This window comes from Carya illinoinensis, chromosome 16, assembly GCF_018687715.1.
Source record: "Carya illinoinensis cultivar Pawnee chromosome 16, C.illinoinensisPawnee_v1, whole genome shotgun sequence".
Taxonomy (NCBI): Eukaryota; Viridiplantae; Streptophyta; class Magnoliopsida; order Fagales; family Juglandaceae; genus Carya; species Carya illinoinensis.
Window position 1 is genome coordinate 13,308,998 of NC_056767.1, and position 19,067 is coordinate 13,328,064.

Here is a 19,067-nt window from a genome sequence, read left to right on the forward strand (position 1 = left end):
AAAATCTAAGAGATCTAAGTTCCAAATTGAGTGGGATTAGATTCCCATGAAAATTATACTAAGGCGCTACTTGCACCGAGAAAACCAACCGACACTTTGTACCGAAACATGTTAAAGCATTTTTCTAAAAGCAATTTTTGTGTATTTTTTTATGAAAAATATTAAAAATAAACAAACACAATACTAAAACTTAAACAAACATAAATGCTGAAAACCCCATATTTTGGTCCAAATAATCGATAGAGTTTCTCGATGGCTCAATCATTTTCCAAATTATACACCCCCAGCTAAGAAGGGTTTGGATGAAAAATGAGGAATAAATTGACCACTTCAACTCAGGATACATCAAACAATGCACAAGAATCTGATTTCACTCAATCAAAATTGAGAAAATCTATTCAAAGGCCAGTCCACGCACATACACCCCACACCATGACATGGCGAACTCGGTCTGACCGCCATGTCACGGTTTCACTTACACGGGTTCGTTTGTCTGAAGGCCAACTCTCTCATCTCTCCTTTCCCCCCCCCCCCTCCCCGGCCTCCCCGAAAACATTACCCCCCCAACGAGAACTACTATACACTAATTCCCCTCCCTCAAGCACGATATGCTCCTCTCGAAACCGAGCGTCTGCAGCACCCCTACCCCCCCCCCCTCCCTAAAACCAAGCAACACAATTCCCCCAATCGAAGTTGCATCTCCCTCAAACCCACATAAAATCCTAGAAATTTAAAATCACAGAAAACCCAAATCTTACAGACCCTTCCACCGCTCACGTCCGAATCGCCCGGTCTCTTCATCTCCTTCGTAAGCCTCAAATATCTTCCACTCCACGACGATAAGGTAATCCCTTTCTCACTTTGGTTGGTTTTTTTTGTTTTAATTTTTTTTTTTAGTTTATTAATGCTTGGAGATATTAATGCTTGGATATATGGTTTCTAAGGTTGTGATTTTACTGTTGAAAGTTGGATTTTACTCCCTCATTTTGCATTTGTTGTGGGAAAAATGTTGATGGAGTTTTGATATTAAATAAAACGTATATGTTGATGGGTTTGTTATGTTGTGATTATATGTTGATGGGTTTGTTGTGTTGTGGTTTCGGAGGTTGTGTTTTTGCTCTTGGACTTGGGTCCAAGGATGGTTGGGGTCATCTATATTCCACTAGGAACTTAGAAGAGCTTGAGGTCTTGTTTGCTAACTTTGTAACTTTTTGTTGCTTTCATGGATGTGTCTATTATGTTCTGCTTGTAGATCCTTATTTCTATTTTGTCCACACATGATGTTTGTCGATATTGGAAATGGGTGAAACATGCTCATTGAATGCTTGACCTCCAGGGTAGTACGTACATACATACATGAGTTCTTCTATATGCAAGCAGACCGCGGATGAAACTGCGGACCATCGATGACGTGGCAAGTAAATAAAATTAAAAAAACAAAAGGGCGGGGTGGGGGGGGGGGGTGGGAAATGAAATATACGAAGAAGAAGAGAGGAATCTGCCATTTTCATCTCTCCCCCGTCTCCCCACCATGGCGTCGCTCCTCCTTCACAGGTAGCTTCTCCCCTCTTGCTCCTCCTTAACTGAGTGCTTAGCATTTTTGCCATTTTCATCTCTGCTGCAGATTGGCGGATCTCCTCCGCCATTTTCATTTCTGCTCGCCAACTCCTCTCTCACTTTCTCTATCTGCAACTGCTTGTTTGGATTGATATATTCCTGAAGCACTACACAGCTTTCTCTGTTCAGCTTCAAACTTTACATTAGAGTCCATAAGAATCTCGGCAGGCCTTGCACCCAGCACACGCGATGAAGAGGAAGGAATTGGTTCTGTTTCTCCATTCCCATTCCCAGATCTGGGTTGAATGTGGTCTCCCCAAGCTTTTTTTTTTTTTTGGTATTTTGCACCCCATTTTGCGGGCCATTTTCACGTTCCTCAATTCCTCCGCGACCCACATCTCTCTCTCAGATCTTGAAGGTCGCCTGCGCTGCACTCCTCTGCCACCCACGTGAACTCTGTCATCAGATTTTTGGAAGAGAAGCTCCCTAGTCGTTGGCATCGTCTATGGTAAGTGGTTATGTTTCCCCCATTTTCATGAAAGCCCATGTGTTTTTTTTTTCTTTTTTTTTCTCTTTCCTGGAAAGTTCAAAGATTCTCCCTTTCCAATTGATAATACTAAAGCTAGCAACAGCTTGTTACACTAATTGTGCATAAATCCAACTTTTTCTAAGGCATAGTTTGTTTGATTATTTAACTTCAAAGCAAAACTTGCTTTGATTGTGTTTCCAACACTAGCAAAAGCAATACAAGATATTGTAGAATGGTTGAGATACAAGGAAAAAGCAACCCATCATGGACAAAGAGAATAGCGTGCACACACACAGAGTAAGCTAGCTGGTAACACAAACTAGTGTTCATGCTCCACCTGCTTCACTACTGTAACAGGACAAGAACCATTATTCACCACATAGTTGCTCACACTACCTAATATGGCCCTCTTAAGCTTGCCCAGACCTCTGTTTCCTATAACAAGGCAGCTTAGAGGAATCTTATCAATTGCTTCACATATCTTCTCGCGAGCATCTCCCCAGTAGATCTTCAAGATCACCATAATATGTTTTTGCATAGCAGCAGTGTTTACAATGTCTAGGGTCTCAGGGGCACGCTTCACTCCATACTTCTTCATAATGATAGGATCGGAGAAATCACTTAGAGGGATTAAAGGGGAACCGGTGGCTTCCCAGAACTGTATCTCGCCCTCCTCATAGTTCCCTTCGGGGCATACAGTAACTAGTATAAGGTGTTCCCCATCGCGTACCATGTTGTCCACTGCCCATTTGTTAGAAGAAATATTCACTTCAAATTTTCAGATATGTATGCTCAATACTTTGGTCTCTGTTGTGTAATCTATGGATGGGTCATTAATTTTGTTTGCAATTAGCATATGAACTTGTAGTCTGATTTTACACGATAATGTTCAGTCAGCGTTGAATTTTTTACATGAAATCTCAAGCTTGAGCAGTGAAAAAACTTATTGTGGTGGGTCTAGGTCCAACAACTTTACATGAAATCTTGCAGCTTTTGTTTATTGATTCTTTATTGAGTGCTGGAGATTTTGGGGGCAGATGGAAGGGTTGTGAAGCTCAAGCTTGAGCAGTGAAAAAATATAGCTTCGTGGGATGGTCATATGCATATGCTTTACAAAAAACTAATGGTGATACAGGGGTTTCGTGGGATGGTCTTATGCATCTTGCTGGTTGCTACTTTACAAAGCATCTTTAATTATCAAAGAATCCAAAAAACCAAGGTGGTAGTGAGTTCAAAACTGCATATAGCTCAACACTGACTATTGTTCTTTGAAAATAGAGAAAAAAAAAAAAAAAAAGAACTTTCTCATGTACTGATATATAGCCCAAAAATAGTTAATGTTCTTCTCAACTAGCTATTGTAATTGCATTTGAATATTATAAGGTTGGTGCTCTGCAATAGGCATATCAATCCACTCCACAAGTAGTAATTTGGACTTTGGACCCACCATTTGGTAGCCCCCGACTTTCAATAAATTGATTATATACGCTTTTAGTTTTTTGAAAGAGTTAAATATGCTCATACAACCAAAAGTAAAGAGAAAGAGGACCAACAAAAATAAAAGATAAATATGCTACAGTGATATGTTGGGTCGGTGCAATGACTTTTTAGCTTACAAGTTCTTCTTTGCAGTAATTGAATATTTGGTTGTTTATTTATATCCAGGATGGTGCAGTTATACTCAAATGAAGCTGGCAAAGGTCTATCGGGAGCTACTCAAATGATTAGTGTGGGGATGCACGCATGGAGCTGCTTTTTCAATTTTTCACATTTGATCAAAAGACAACTTTCATTTTATTCTACTGTAAACGATATGTTCCCAGTAGTGTAATGAGGAAATGTTGATGTTTACAAGTTTATCGTCTTTTTTGTGCCTTGTCACAAGGATAATACCTTGCTTGATGTTTCTTGTTCTGATGTTTAAATAATCTTGCCTCCAAGCGCACAGTCCCATTGTAAATATGGTTCCAAAATTAACTCAACATAGATGAGCATTCTCAATGCTAACTTGAAATTTAAGTAGAGGTTCTAACATATATACAACATTCCAAATAGTCTCCTACATACAATGTATAAGTTTCAAAATACAGGTTCTAGAATACAAATTACAATGCATCAAGTACAGGTTCCAACAAAAGTCAAATAGACAACAACATTTGAAATAGCCCCAACATACAATGTACAAAGTTCTCCGACAGTATGCCTTCATTTCGATCGTATCAAATACAATGAAATCAAAATGGTAATAACCCAATACACACGAAGTAGTATGTGTTCATGCCAAATGTCTTGTTGCTGCCTTTCAATATCAACTTGTTTGTTGCGGACTCCCAACTCCCTCTTCACAATTTTTTCTTCTCTTTTTTAAGCTCCTCACTTAACAATGCAGCTTCCATCTTTACAAATTCTTTCTCATGGTCTTGTTTTGGAGGTGGTAAAACTGGTCTTTCCAAATTCCACCAAGTATAGGCACATTAAAAAATACACAAAACTAAAGGAAGAAGAAGAAAAAGATAAAGGAAAAAGATAAACAATCACTATCTCGTAACTAGAAGACATTGTACTTTGCAGCTCAGGTTACTTCAAGCAAAAATGCTTGGCCAATCAAGTTACTTCAAGAAGACAATGGTGTTACTTCAAGAAAACGTGAGCATATAGACTCCAATTGTGCTTCAAAGCCTGGAAAAAAAGAAATCAACCTTTTAGGATATTAACTTATCAAAAGCATGGCTCAGAAGAAAATAACTTATCAGAAGCAACAAGAACAAGGAAATGATTACACATTGCCCAATATCTTTAATACTGTACACATACAAAGAAAAAACAATGCGGATAAATCTAGTATATCCTACTGCAAGTGATACATCAGATGGATAATACTTCAAAGTAAGTCCCCAAACTGCATACGAAATATTTCTTTCATGCCAAATAAGTGCCTGTTCGTTGCCAAACTCATTGAACTTCTCATGTTCATAGACATATAACCACATATCCTAATCAAACAAGAAACAAGAAATAAAATATAAGTACGGGAAGAAGAAGAATACAAAAATAGGATCGTGCATCCCCATTTACTCCCCATGGTTTGGGTCCGAAAGACCCTGCTTTGGTAATGTACACGACATAAACAAGAAAATAGAATACATGAATGGGAAATATTTGGTCTATGCACAACAATGAAAAACAGTATAAAGCAATAGCAACAAAGAATAAATTCGGGCAACTGCGTTATACATAAGTGGCAAAATCTAAAGATGGTAATGGATGGTTAGGGTTTTAAGGAGTCTACTATGTTGGCATATCAAATTAAATTCCACTTACTTACTTTTGGTTGATACTGTAGTTTATCTACTCTACTTTTTATCAGGTAGATAACGATGCAATTATCAAAACTCAAACATGCAAAAGAAACAAAAAAAAAAAAAAAGACCATAATTTCCAAATCGCCACACAACCTAGCCGCAAAAAAATACATTAATAATCAGCCACACCAGGGCTCGGCCTTGTGAAAGAGATTGGAGATGAGTTGGGAAGGCTTGGTTTTGGGAGAGAAGAATTTGGAAGCGAAGTACCAAAAGACAACCATCCTTATGATATCCATAATCATCTGAGAGAACCCACCCTGTTGTTGTTGTTGCTGTCTACCTTTTGTCCTTGAACTTGCCCCTCCATCCCCTAGGGCAGCGCCATCTCTTTCTCTCTGATTCTCTACCCTGCAATGCCTTGTGCCATTTTAAATTTGAGGAGTTTCGAGCGTCACAACGAAAAAAGAGGGAAGAATTGAAAAAGATGGAAAATGCATGGTTGAACAAGGAAGAGGAAAGTGCTTCCCGCTCCAGACGAAACGCGCCGTTTCATTTAATCCATGTCAGAATGGTGCGCAATTCGGTCCGCATCATGCCTGCAAGAAGACTTTTCCTACATACATATGTGTATATATATATATATATATTTATTTATGTAGCACACGCACACATTTGAAGTACCTGGAAAAAGTAGAACTTTATAATTGGGCTTATGGTAACTTGGATGAAAATGATTTGCTTGTCCATGTAGTGTTTGAAAGGCTTAAGTTCTCCATAATATCCGAATTCATTACCATTTGCCCAAATATTGTTTATAGAAAAGAGCAGATTTCTTATGCTCTGAAAGAATGATAAGTGAAATGATAAGTAAGGGCTTGGCTTGACCCTCTGTTCTTCAACTTCTGGGCAAATCATCCTGGCTTTCTCATACGCTGTTTTATTGTCTTTTCTCCTATATACACTGCAATATTGTCCATATTATAATTATTACATCACTTTCTTTTTCCTTGGGAAGGAATATATATATATATATATATATATAGGATATTACCATAAAAGGTTGATATTCTTTGTAATGCATTCCCTTTTCATGATCTGCAGGTGTTTATGAGAAATGGTATAATCTCATCACTTCTCATAAGTAAAAAGATAATAATAATAATTTTATAACTCTTCAATTATTTTAAGACTAGTCTATTTAGCCTAATATGGAGGAGGGGAGTTAATTAGAATTGAAGTTATGTTAAGAATTTATTTGAAATTATAAGCTAGCTATGAATTTAAGGTGAGTAAATAAAGAAATCAATTTAGATATATGGTTGATTCTATCACTAAAAATGGCCACATTTGGATTGTGGAGATCATTAGTGATTAAATTTCAGTTATGACTATGTACTTTTTGGGAAAGACATTCTACTTGCTCTAGAGTTCATTGGCTGCAATTGCTTGTCAGATTGCTTATCTTGTTGTGGTGTTGGGAATTCCTTAATAAATTTTAACATCACTTATAAATTTGGCAGTTACTAATTTGTTTGGTTGGAGTTCCATTTAACATCACATTTTAACAGCTTCTTGAACATCACAAATGGTCTTCTACTTACTTTCTTGAAATGGTTTAAAATTCTTTTGCATTGTTTGAGATAGATAACCTATGACATCGAGCGCATCATCATGTATGGTTGATGATTTTTCGAATCACCAACCTGTTGGTGTGGCTTGAAAGCCCCATTAAAGACCTCCAAAACTAACAAAAATCCTAGAAGAAGGTTTTACGCATGCTCGAAGTACAACACAGTAAAACATAGTTTTTTTGGTCATATTTTTGTATTGCTTTTTAACGTGTCATATTCATACTTGATTCAAATATACCTTTTGCACTGCAGGGAGAAGCAAAGTGTCAATTCTTCTTATGGGCAGATATATTTCAATTGGTAGATGAAAAAATTCACGCAAGAGAGAATGCAGTTCGAAAAAGGGAAGATGATATATTGCTCCGAGAGTATAAAGTTTAGGAAAAGGAAGATAAACTATTTGAGAGAGAGGATATTCTTTACAAGCAAAAGAAGCAAATTGTGAAACAGGTCGTACAAAATAGATGTATTCGCATCTCTTTGTGTATATATTGGGTGGTATCAATTGTAATAATTTTTTGTTGGCTTGGACCATAAATGTATTTTGGTCGAAGTTAGACAGAAATGGATAGTTCGGATTAAAATATTTAAGCGTATTTTTCTTTTTTGTTGGGAAGGGAGATTTCAAGTTTTAGTAATTTGTAAACTTTTGGTATGTAAAATGGATGGGTTGCTAGATGTTTAACATGACCCGATTGTAATTTTTTGAATCAGTTGTAAACTTTTGATATGTAAAATAGATGGTTCATGGATGTTGAACATGCCGTAGATATTCACCTAATTTGTTGAACATGGCATAAATATTCACCTAATTTGTTAAACATGGCGTAGATATTCACCTTAGTATAATTCACTTGATATTATACCAAAATAACCAAATAAATCACAACCTACCAAATAACCAAATAATATCCCTACTTGATATTACAAATTGCTTAATCTTTTATGAATCTTATTACACCCATAAATATGCCAATATACATCACGATATGGCAAACCTTAGTATAATTCACCTGATAGATATCACACCAATTAAATCACAACCTTCCAAATAACCACTAAATATCCCAACCTGATATTACAAATTGCTTAATCTCTTATGAATCTTATTACACCCATAAATATCCCAATATACATCACGATATGGCAAACCTTAGTATAATTCACCTGATAGATATCACACCAATTAAATCACAACCTGCCAAATAATCACTAAATATCCCAACCTGATATTATAAATAAGTTGTAGAATAAATTGAATAAATATCCATAAATAAGGATACATATTTCTTTGAAACGAACTAAAAATGCACAAACCCATCACAAGCATCTAAAAACTTCAATTACATCACAACGACAAATAACACGTCAAAATCTAACCTCGCTTTGACCAAAATACATCAAAATACACCACGATCGTCTAATTATTCTCAATTACATCACAACGACCAAAATATTTTGTAACACATCATAACCATAAAAATACATCACGAAACCCTTCCTCTCATCAAATACTAATTTGCAACCATAACGTCATTTCTCCTCATTAACTGATGGCGGGGGCTGTGTGACAGTACTGTATTGTGTTAGAACAATAAAATCATCCTGACAACCACTGAGTACTTAAAAAAAATTCAAAAAATACAACCCGATTACTAAAAAATTCCGAATTCTGAATCAAGCAAAATGGAACTAATGCACGTAAAGGAAACCTATTACCTTATCAGTTTCTGGAGCTTCCGATACAGTAACAAAAAATAAATTTAAGAAATAAATTACCTTATCTATTGAGTTTATAGAATGCAATAACAAGAAATAAATTATGTTAATTCAAATTTCTTCAAACTAACTACAATTACATTTGACACTCAAAGTTTAACAAGTTTAAAGAGATGATCACCATAAAGTTGATATTTATTATTTTTAAATTATGTAAAAAGAGTATTTCATTATTCAAAAGTATAAAATAAAATTATTATAACACTTGTTTAACACTCTTCTCTTATTTATAAAATGTATTCCTTCATCATAAGAGAAGATTATCAATAAAATTAAGGATACCGCCTCTAATTTTACAAAAAATTACAGATCTTAAATGCTAAAATTATTTTTTGAAATACACAACTTAAACCCCTTAATGCCTTATCCTAACTAGATTTAAAATTAAGAAATAATCTTTACAATTTTTACCAATTCAATCGCATATTCTTTTTTACAAAATAAATCAATTTGGTGCATCAAAAGTTTTCAAAAACCTTTTCAAATTTATAAATGATGTTAAAATTTATTGAGGAATTCTCAATACCACAACAAGATAAGCAATCTGACAGGCAATTGCAGCCAATGAACTCTAGAGCAAGTAGAATTTCTTTCCCAAGACGTACGCAATCATAACTAAAATTTAATCACTAATGATCTCCACAATCCAAATGTGGCCGTTTTTGGTGATAGAATCAACCATAATACTGAATTGATTTCTTTATTTACTCACGTTAATTAACTTAATTAACTGCTTGCAACATTTAGAAGAGTACAACATTCCCGTTTCATTGTACGTTCATAGCTAGCTTATAATTTCAAATAAATTCTTAACATAACTTCAATTCTAATTAACTCCCCTCCTCCATATCAGGTTGAATAGACTAATCTTAAAATAATTGAAGAGTTATAAAATTATTATTATTATTATATTTTTACAAAATAATCTTGAACGCCAAAATTATTTTGTGAAATACACAACTTAAACCCCTTAATGCCTTACCCTAACTAGATTTAAAATTAAGAAATAATCTTTACAATTTTTACCAATTCAATTGCATATTCTTTTTTACAAAATAAATAAATTTGGTGTATCAAAAGTTCTCAAAAACATTCTCAAACCCAGGACTCGGAAATGCTCAAACCCACTCTGCTAGGGACATGTAAAATAAATAACAAATGTTTTTCTTTAAATAAAAAATAATTCTATAGCATATATCAAGAAGAAGCACTAAGAAGCAGTGAGTGTATAGTTTCTCTAGGACTGCTTCCGATAGATCTCACTCAGGCCAAAATTTCAGATCTATATAGAATGGGGTTGTACTATACCTTGTATTTCAACTGTTTCCTTGAACGAAGACGCAGGCAGACAGGACGATAAGCAGTGGCCGGACGGCACAGTAGCGGCAGTCGAGGAAAGAAAACCGAGCGGGAGCTTCGGCAAAGTTGGAGGGAGAAACGGGACTTCAATTCAAAGATCAGGTTTGGGGGAAATAAAATCAGGACTAAAGTTGAGTAAAATGCTGCGTTTACTGTAGCAATTTAAAAAAAAAAAAATTTCCAAATCAGCGGTGTGGTGTATGCCACTGTAGTAGGCTTAAGTATAGTAGTTCTCATCAAAATTACTTGCAAATTTTGATCATTATGATCAATATCTAATTAGCAATCAATCTAAGATTTTGGTTGTTTATACCATGACTCCATTGGACTCTTGAACGTCTAGAATATTGTTTCTATGGTCTGTTTCTTTTTTATTTTCATTTTGCCAAGGACCAAGGTCTAAGTTTCCCACGTGTAGTGGGTTCGTCACAAAGACATTTAATTACTAATTGATATGTTTAGATTTTACAATTTAATGTACCACAAAGAGTTACATCAATTTGTGAGTTTTATTTTATGAAAATTCTTTATAAACCAAACATTTCTTATAAAGCACTTCGGGTGAGAAAGATTTTAAGGTAGTAACAACAATCCCAACAAATCACCCTGCAGCAAAAAATAAGTTCAAAGATGCAGATCATGCTCCCAATGTCAGTTACAAAAAATAAAGATGTCCAAAGTTCATATGAGAATAGAGGTTAGTTGTTATAGAGATAACTTCTCATCTTATATTAATCCAACTTGTATTTGTAGATATAAGGTTTATGTAACCACGGTAACAATCCAATACTCATGTACTCTATTTATATCAATCAAATATACACAAAGAAGTGGTTGCATTTCTCTTCAACATTATTTTGTTAAATCTTTTATGGTATCAGAGCAGAGATTTTAAATTTGAACTCTGACTCTACACTTTATCGTATTTAATTAAATATTTACCATGTTGGGCCTACTACTCATTGAATGGGAGCCTAACACATATTTAATGGGAATATTAAGACTATAATACAAATAATAAAATCTACGTATTCACATCTATCTCATTAAGGAGTCAATTGAAAGGCTTGTAGCCAAGTGCTTCCAGCAATTAGATGGATTGGACTATCCATAGACCTTTAGCCCCATCATCAAACCTTCCACCATTAGAATTATCTTGAAACTTGTTGTTCACCACAACTGGCACTTCAGGCAGTTAGATGTATCTAATGCCTTCTTACATTGGACTTTTTAGCAGGAAGTCTTTATAGAACAACCACCTAGTGCCATTAATGAAATCATTTCCCAACTTGAGTAAATTGCATAAGTATATTTATAGACTCAAATAGGCACCTAGAGATTGGTTTCGTCACCTCTCTCAAACTTACTTTAACTTGATTTCTGTGAATCCCACATAGACTACTCTTTGTTCACTTACCACAGACTTGGAGTGCATATTTTTATACTTGTTTATGCGGATGACTTGATTGTGGCAAGCACACACTTGTCTCTGATTATGAATCTTATTTCTTGCTTAAAGAAAGATTTTTCTGTGAAAGATTTGGGACACTCCATTACTTTCTAGGTATTCAAATCGCTAGGTACCAATCTGGCCTTTATTTATCCAAATCCAAATATATTTTAAATGTGCTACACACGGCCAAGATGGCTGGTGCTAAACCCTTCTCTACTCCTTTAGTCACAGGCACCAAGATTTCACAAACCACAGGTGATCTCTTATAAGATGTCACCATCTATAGACAAGTTATGATTGGTCTTCAATATTGTAAACTAAACTAGCATTTGTGGTTAATCAACTCTACCAATTCATGAATGCAACCACCTCTTTCACTAGTCCACAACAAAGTGTGTGTTGTGCTATTTAAAGTGAACTCGTCATCACAACCTCCAGTTTGCAAAGGGATCCTCGCAACTTTAGGCCTTCAATGACTCTAATTGAGTAGGTAATATGAGTGACCGTCAATCTACAACAGGTTATATTGTGTTTCTTGGTCCCTGCCTAGTGTCATGGAGTGTCAAAAGGCAACATGTAGTCTCTCCCTCTTGCATAGATCAGGCTTGATCACGAGGTATTTGGCATAACAAGCTATTTGGGTACATAATCTTTAGATGGAAAGTTGAAGTAGTCTTTTTAAAAAAAAAAAAAAAAAAAAAAAACCAAACATGCATGCTCTTTAATTATGTTGGCAAAATTAAACTAATTAATACTCATCACTTTTGGCTTTAAAGGCAAGCAAACTAAAAAAACCAATTACATACATAAGCAATTTATGAGTAATGTTAGATACAATCATAAATTGTCCAAGCATCGTACATTTCTTTTAAAAAAAATGAGGTATATTATTAAAAAATTAATTTTTTATCTAAATTTTATATTTATTCACATTTTTCAAAAAAGGTGCATGCTGATTACAAATATCATTTCTCTTGATTTATTCATCAACAATGAAAATTGAAACTTTTTTATAAATGGCCTGAGAGAGTATTTGTAATCATGTATCATCGAGAAGAACGGAAAATCCGCCTGAGAATGGCAACTTTGCTAAGAGGATTCCTGTATATGGTAGCAACAGCTTGCTGTGTGGTTGCTTTGCCAGCACTCGCATTCTTACATCTTATTATCACTTTTTTCTCCAATAAATTCACCACCACTGACTCTGTCTCTGCCAAATGACAAGTACATTAAAATCATTCCCATTCTATTTCAAAAAAAAAAAATATATATCATTCTCAATTTAAATTCAACTTTTTTTTTCGCCATATATACTAAAAATGACCAATTATAGAAAAGAAATTATATTTACAATCGTGGAGTGCGCAAGTACTATGCAATTTTTTTAAAAAAAGTAAGTAAATATGAGACCTACATAAAAAAAAATTATTTTGTTAATAATAAATCTTACTTTTTTTCAAAATGATTGCACGGTTCTTTCGCACTCTATGACTCAGATATTTGTAAAGCTTAATTAGATCACATACTATTTTCCATTCTTTTTTCCCCCTTTTTTCTTCCCTTTACATCGCATAGAGAGCATCTTTTTATGAGGAGTTCCCTCAAAGCAAAGTTCCAAGAAGATCAGGACAAGTGAAACAAAAGAACAAATGCCATCAATATCATTGACAACTCTCTAATAATAAAAAATTGCTATAAATATAAAAAGATTACATAAAATAAATTTACATACTGACATGATTTCATAAAATTCATTATATCTATTTTATAATAAAAGTAACTTATATATCACATCAAATCACATCAATTTATAAGTTTATTTTTATATAATCTATACATAGCTACAGTATTTTTCATAATAATAATAATACTAATAAATTACTCTTAAAAATAGTTCTCTTTACATCCCATTTTAGGCAAAATCAGTACTGTTTTGTTATTTCCTTTACAAGAGATATTAAGGACAACATGTCTAGTCATAACCTTTTGGCTTTCCCTTTTTAATGAACTCGTGGTACATAAAGTTATTTTCTTTCCTTTCCTTTTTTCTGAAAAAAAAATATATATATTCGAATCCCTTTCCTTTTTTCTGGAAAAAAAAATATATATATTCGAATCCTAAACCTAAGTACTAGGTAGTACAATTAAGGGTGTTGAGACCAAAATTTCCCAGGAAAAAAAAAAGGGGGAAAGAAAAAACATGGAAAACTCACCATTCATTCTGGACATTACATCAGCAACTCTCCTTTGACATTCTGCACATCGAATATCTGCAGAAAGAACAACTTCCTGGACCTGTTCTGAACAAATTACCAAACATATATAAGACCAGAAAAAACCACACAGCAAATGTGTGCGTGCGTGTGTGTGTGTGAGAGAGAGAGAGAGAGAGGTACGGACAAGAGGCATGGATAAAGATTCAACAGAGGCAAGGCTGGTTGCAGAAAGTGGTAGGAAGCTGCTCTCTGAGTTTCTTCTGATAGCAGTTGGAGGAAGCTCCATTTTAGGACGACCAAAAGCAGCAGCCATGTCTTTGTTAATGTAATCATTCAGAGAGGAGGGAGGGATCGATCTTTCATATAAATAAGGTAACACGTTCAATCCTAAAACTGCAAAAGAGAAGCTGAAAAAGATCTGGGAACTACTCCAGCTGCTACTGAAAGACCAACCCCATCCCTTTTTGAAGATGCTTCTTTAGGTTTCAGTTGTTGCTGAACAAGGAAGATGGGGATGGAACACGATAAGACCACAAACACAGTAAAGTAAAAAACAAAAACAAAAACAAAAGTCATGAAATATCAAAAAGAGACAGCAAAAAAAAAAATGAAAAAGGTGTCATGCATAGTTGGCATAGATGCTCCATTCCCAAAGATAGGCCCACAAGTGAATGTTGAGTAATTTTCTTCCCAACAATGATTCCTTAGAGGTTGTTACCAAATTAAAACTGTGATGATTAATATTAGAATTCTTCTTGCAAAAATTTATCCGAACTAAGCTGATTTGTGACGATTAATATGCAGAATTCATCTTTTTTATATTAGATAGTGTGAAATGAGTGATAATTATTAAAGAGTTATGGAATATACGGTACAGATCACAATATGGTATGTTATTAAAATTTAAAAAATGATATTTATAGTATTAGAGTATGGAAGTCTCACGCACTCTTTTATTAAAAAAAATAATTAACTTAAGACCCACAAAATAAATATATATATATATTAATAGTTTTGAACAGAACACCCTTACTCTTAATCTACATTACTCTTAATCTAGCATTACTCTTTTCTCCAAGATCCCAAATTAAAAATAAATAAAAAAATTAAATAAACGTATTGATAATTTACTACAGAAATCTTACAAATTAAAACTGTGTAATTGGTAACATGTTATCAATATAATAAATATTGATTTGACTTTTTAATTTAGAATTTTGATTGATGACATATAAGTATGTAGTGAAATCTTTTAGGATATATCAATATCTAAATTGATAAAAAGAAAAGAAAAGGAAAAAAAAAAATTCTTTGGATGAAAGAATTATATTGTAAAAATTTAAATAGATGGAAAGCTATCCTTAACATCCTCATCTTTCACGTGTGGATCGAGTTCTTTTTTAATAAGTGAATCAAATATATTGAATATTTAATTAAGTGAAGTTTAAAGTTAGAATTCGTATTAAAGATCTCTATTATGAGATCAGGTAAAATTATCAATTATTCCAAAATTTTAAGTTAATACAAAGATTTGTTGTACATGATATTACACTTATTAGATTTGAAAGAGAAATTAAAATACCACTAATGTGGTAGTCCAACTGGTACGAGATAATATTTCATGATTTCGAGATTAGGAATTCGAGTAAGAATGTAAGGTGAAACTAATTGTGGTTGTAAAACCTGGCCTTTAAGCCATGAGATTAGGACTTTGGACCAATTAAATACTTAGGAGTAATGTAGTGATGATCTCGCTTTCGAGACATTAGTTATAACTCAAATCAAACATTCTACAGTAGGAATGAGCTTCTATGGTCATGTCCATATAGAATTGTTACGTTATTCGCCCTCACCAACTCTTATTCTTAAAAAAAAATAAAAAAGAAATTAAAATGGTACCGGGAGCATGCACATATCTTGTAAAATGTAATATTTTAAACTTTAATATTAAAATTAAAATTCTCATCTCAAAATTATCAATATCCAATCCGAACCTTAACTCACAATGGATGTGCCTGTCCTTGGCGTGATAGAATGTAATAATATTCCTGGAAGTTTTATGTCGGTCTAATTTGGGACATCTTGACCCCTTTGGGTCCTTATTTCTTGTAGTTTAATAATGAGTAACGTTAGATGCATATAAATTATGAGTATTTTTTTTTAATAAAAAGTGAATTTATTAATAAAAAATAATTTTTTTTATATAAATTTTAGATTTATTTACTATTTTTAAAAAGAATAAAAAAAATTTACGTACTTTGAAATTGTAAATAATATTTATCTTTAATTATTTCAAGCTAAGTAAAAAAGAAATGAAGTAAAGAAATGAAAGTATTACCACTAAAGCCATTAGGAATCGGGGAAAATAGTAATCCCAATAAAAGTCCAATCATTAAGACTAGGAAAAATTATTAGTATGTACAACGTTTTTAACTATTAAGCTTAATAAATTATCTTTTTAAAAAGTGAAAAATAAAAGAAAATATATATTTGCTCGTATTAGGGGTGTAAAAAAAATTAGTAAACCGAACTGAACCGATGGGTTTGGTTGTATATAGAGTTTGATTCGGTCTGATACCGGTTTTATTTTTCTTAAAATCAGTCAAAATCAATCCGGTTTCAATTTTTCTTTTTCTAAAACCGGACCGAACTGGACCAGTTCATATATATATATATATATATTAATTTTTTATGTTGTATATAATTTTATATATAATATATAATTATATATAAAATAGTTTTATATTATATGATAAATTATTAATTAATATAATATTAAATTTTAAAATCTTATATCACTATAGTTTATTGTATTAATAGTTATCTTAATATTATATAGTGTATATAAATAGTTATATTAATACTATATCATTATATATTATAATATATCACTATAGTTTATAATATGATTTTAATATATATTATAATATACTACGATATAGTATCATTATAGTATTATATACTAAATATACTATATTATATAAATATATATAATATATTAAAGTTGAAAAATTAGACCTAAAATCGATAAAACCATAATTCCGGTTTAGGAAGGTAATCAGTACGTAATCGGTTTTAAAAAATACAAAATCGGTGTAGAAAAATACAAAACCAGTACATACTAGTTCGGTTCTAAATTTTATCCAAAATTAGACCAGACTGGTTACACCCCTAGCTAGTATGCTCATTCACGAAAAATGCTATATATATATATATATATAAATACATATAATATATTAAAATTGAAAAATTAGACCTAAAATCGTTAAAATCATAGTACCGGTTTATGAGGGTAATCGGTACGTAATCGGTTTTAAAAAATGTAAAATTAATGCATAAAAATGCAAAACCAATACATATCAGTTCGGTCATAAATTTTATCCTAAATTAGAACGGATTAGTTACACCTCTAGCTAGTATGCTCATTTACGAAAAATGCTAAAGGTAACCACCCTATGTAATCACCGCTCAACCGGCTCCACTCAGTAATTGAGACGATTATGTTTCATTTATATAGCCGGCGGGATATAATGTTTCATCAAAACACACCGTTTTGATTTTCTCCTCATTCTACTTCTACCTCATTTTCACCGCTGCTCCCTTCTCCTTCACCAAAACCTTCAAAATGTGTTGAACATATACTGCTTTGCTTCACTACATTTCTCTCCGCATTGAGATGAGATAATGGTTAGGCCCTCGGGCTCGAGAAAGCACAGATCTACAAAGCTTGTGCTCATCTACGTGGAGTTATTAAGATTCGCGCTCGTCAGCGATTTTCTGTGGGCTATTAGCATTATTTCTAGAATATGTTATTGTAGTCTGTAAGAGTTATTCTTGGTTTTGCAAGTGTTCAAATACCAATATTGAATTAGCCAATGAGCTCTAGCTCAAATGGCACGGCTGCCGGTGGGGAGATTGGATGTGTGAGTAACTTTCTGGTCAAAATATTTAGAAAATACAAAGTAGGTAGCCACGGAGTCAACCTAATTCGAAATTGAGTAAAATTAGACTAAAACGATAAAGAGTGGTCACCTACTGGAAGTAAAACAATGCAAAAATACTACGCTACAATTTCCAATAAAGTCAGATTCTCATGGAACTTTCTTTGGTGAATAAATGCTTCAAAGTCTTACAAAATCTGGGTTGTGGCCTTGCACGAAATGCTTCAACGGAACTTACTCTGCTGTACATTCAAAATGTGATCTTGTCTGCTACTCACCTGAAGAAGAAGAAAAAAAATCTCGTTTTTGCTTTGTTGCTTCTAGCATTTTTCTTTCTTTTTTTGGGTGGGCAAGGGTTCGACTATACGAAAGTGGGGTGTTATATCAAAACTAGATCGGAAGGATCTATGAATTGTAAAAGAAAATCAAAGTTTCTGGGTTATGGATTAATGAAATCTGCCTCCTTGCACCCTATGGATCGCTTTGCTTTTTGCTTTTTGCTTTTTACTTTTTAACTTTTCTACTTTTTGTTTTTTTTTCAATTTTACATAAGCTCCATGTACAGCACGTTGCCCCCCAATTCCGCATTCCGGTTGTCCTAGCAGAACTGGCTCATTCACACATCCAAGCATTGCCATGTGGAAGCTTTACCCATAAATTAGCATAAAAATGTATTGATTGTTTTTTACCTTTTTAAGAATATTCTCAGTCTAAATATAATCATTTAGATACAAAAAGTAAGTAATCAATGAAGCACGATAACTGTCAAGAGTATGTGGCTCAGATAGCATGAGATCCAGCCTCTATAAGAGAGGTCTTGAGTTCGATCCCCCTCTCCAATCCCCAATATCAAAAAAAAAAAAAAATGAAGCACGATAACTTGTGTAAAACATCCTTTAGTTTAGGGGGGGGAAATAATTAATTAATTAATTAATTAAAAAAATTTTTAAAAAATCTGTGCTTATAAATATATCTATACACACTATGATATGTAATCTTCTCATATCAACTAGCATAAAAAAATTTTATTTTTTAATAATTATAAAACAGTAATTCTATTTGAATGTATTTACATTGCACAGCATTCACGTGGTATAGAATGATGAGTACCATTTATACATATAGATCATAGATGCATTTTTAAACCAATTGGACTTTGGTTTCACTGCTACAAAACTATTGGGCTGAACTTTTCATATCTGGATTTCGTTTAAATCCACTGAACATCAATATCTAACGGCAGCCTGAAGCAACATGTAGATTGTGGGCTTCATATATAGGCTATTCATAAGCCCCT

General features: G+C 33.3%; 2 protein-coding genes across 3 annotated transcripts; both read right to left on the minus strand.

The window, feature by feature from the left end:
* Nucleotides 1-2,137: 2,137 nt before the first annotated feature.
* On the minus strand, nt 2,138-4,040 carry LOC122298839 (universal stress protein PHOS32-like). The gene is made up of 2 exons (XM_043108686.1): nt 3,980-4,040; nt 2,138-2,854 (listed from the first exon to the last, which is right to left on the minus strand). Exons 1-2 carry the CDS (start codon nt 4,038-4,040, stop codon nt 2,406-2,408), a joined length of 510 nt encoding a protein of 169 aa, XP_042964620.1. The 3' UTR covers nt 2,138-2,405.
* Nucleotides 4,041-12,503: 8,463 nt separating this feature from the next.
* LOC122299589 lies at nt 12,504-14,473 on the minus strand. 2 transcript variants are annotated; one of them, XM_043109973.1, is made up of 3 exons: nt 14,014-14,473; nt 13,827-13,908; nt 12,504-12,817 (listed from the first exon to the last, which is right to left on the minus strand). In XM_043109973.1, the coding sequence occupies exons 1-3, from the start codon at nt 14,140-14,142 to the stop codon at nt 12,660-12,662; spliced, it is 369 nt and encodes a 122-aa protein (XP_042965907.1). In that variant the 5' UTR covers nt 14,143-14,473; the 3' UTR covers nt 12,504-12,659. The 2 variants fall into 2 exon arrangements, with proteins under 2 accessions (XP_042965907.1, XP_042965906.1); XM_043109972.1 differs by having other exon boundaries at nt 12,504-12,823; nt 14,014-14,431.
* Between the last annotated feature and the right edge of the window lie 4,594 nt (nt 14,474-19,067).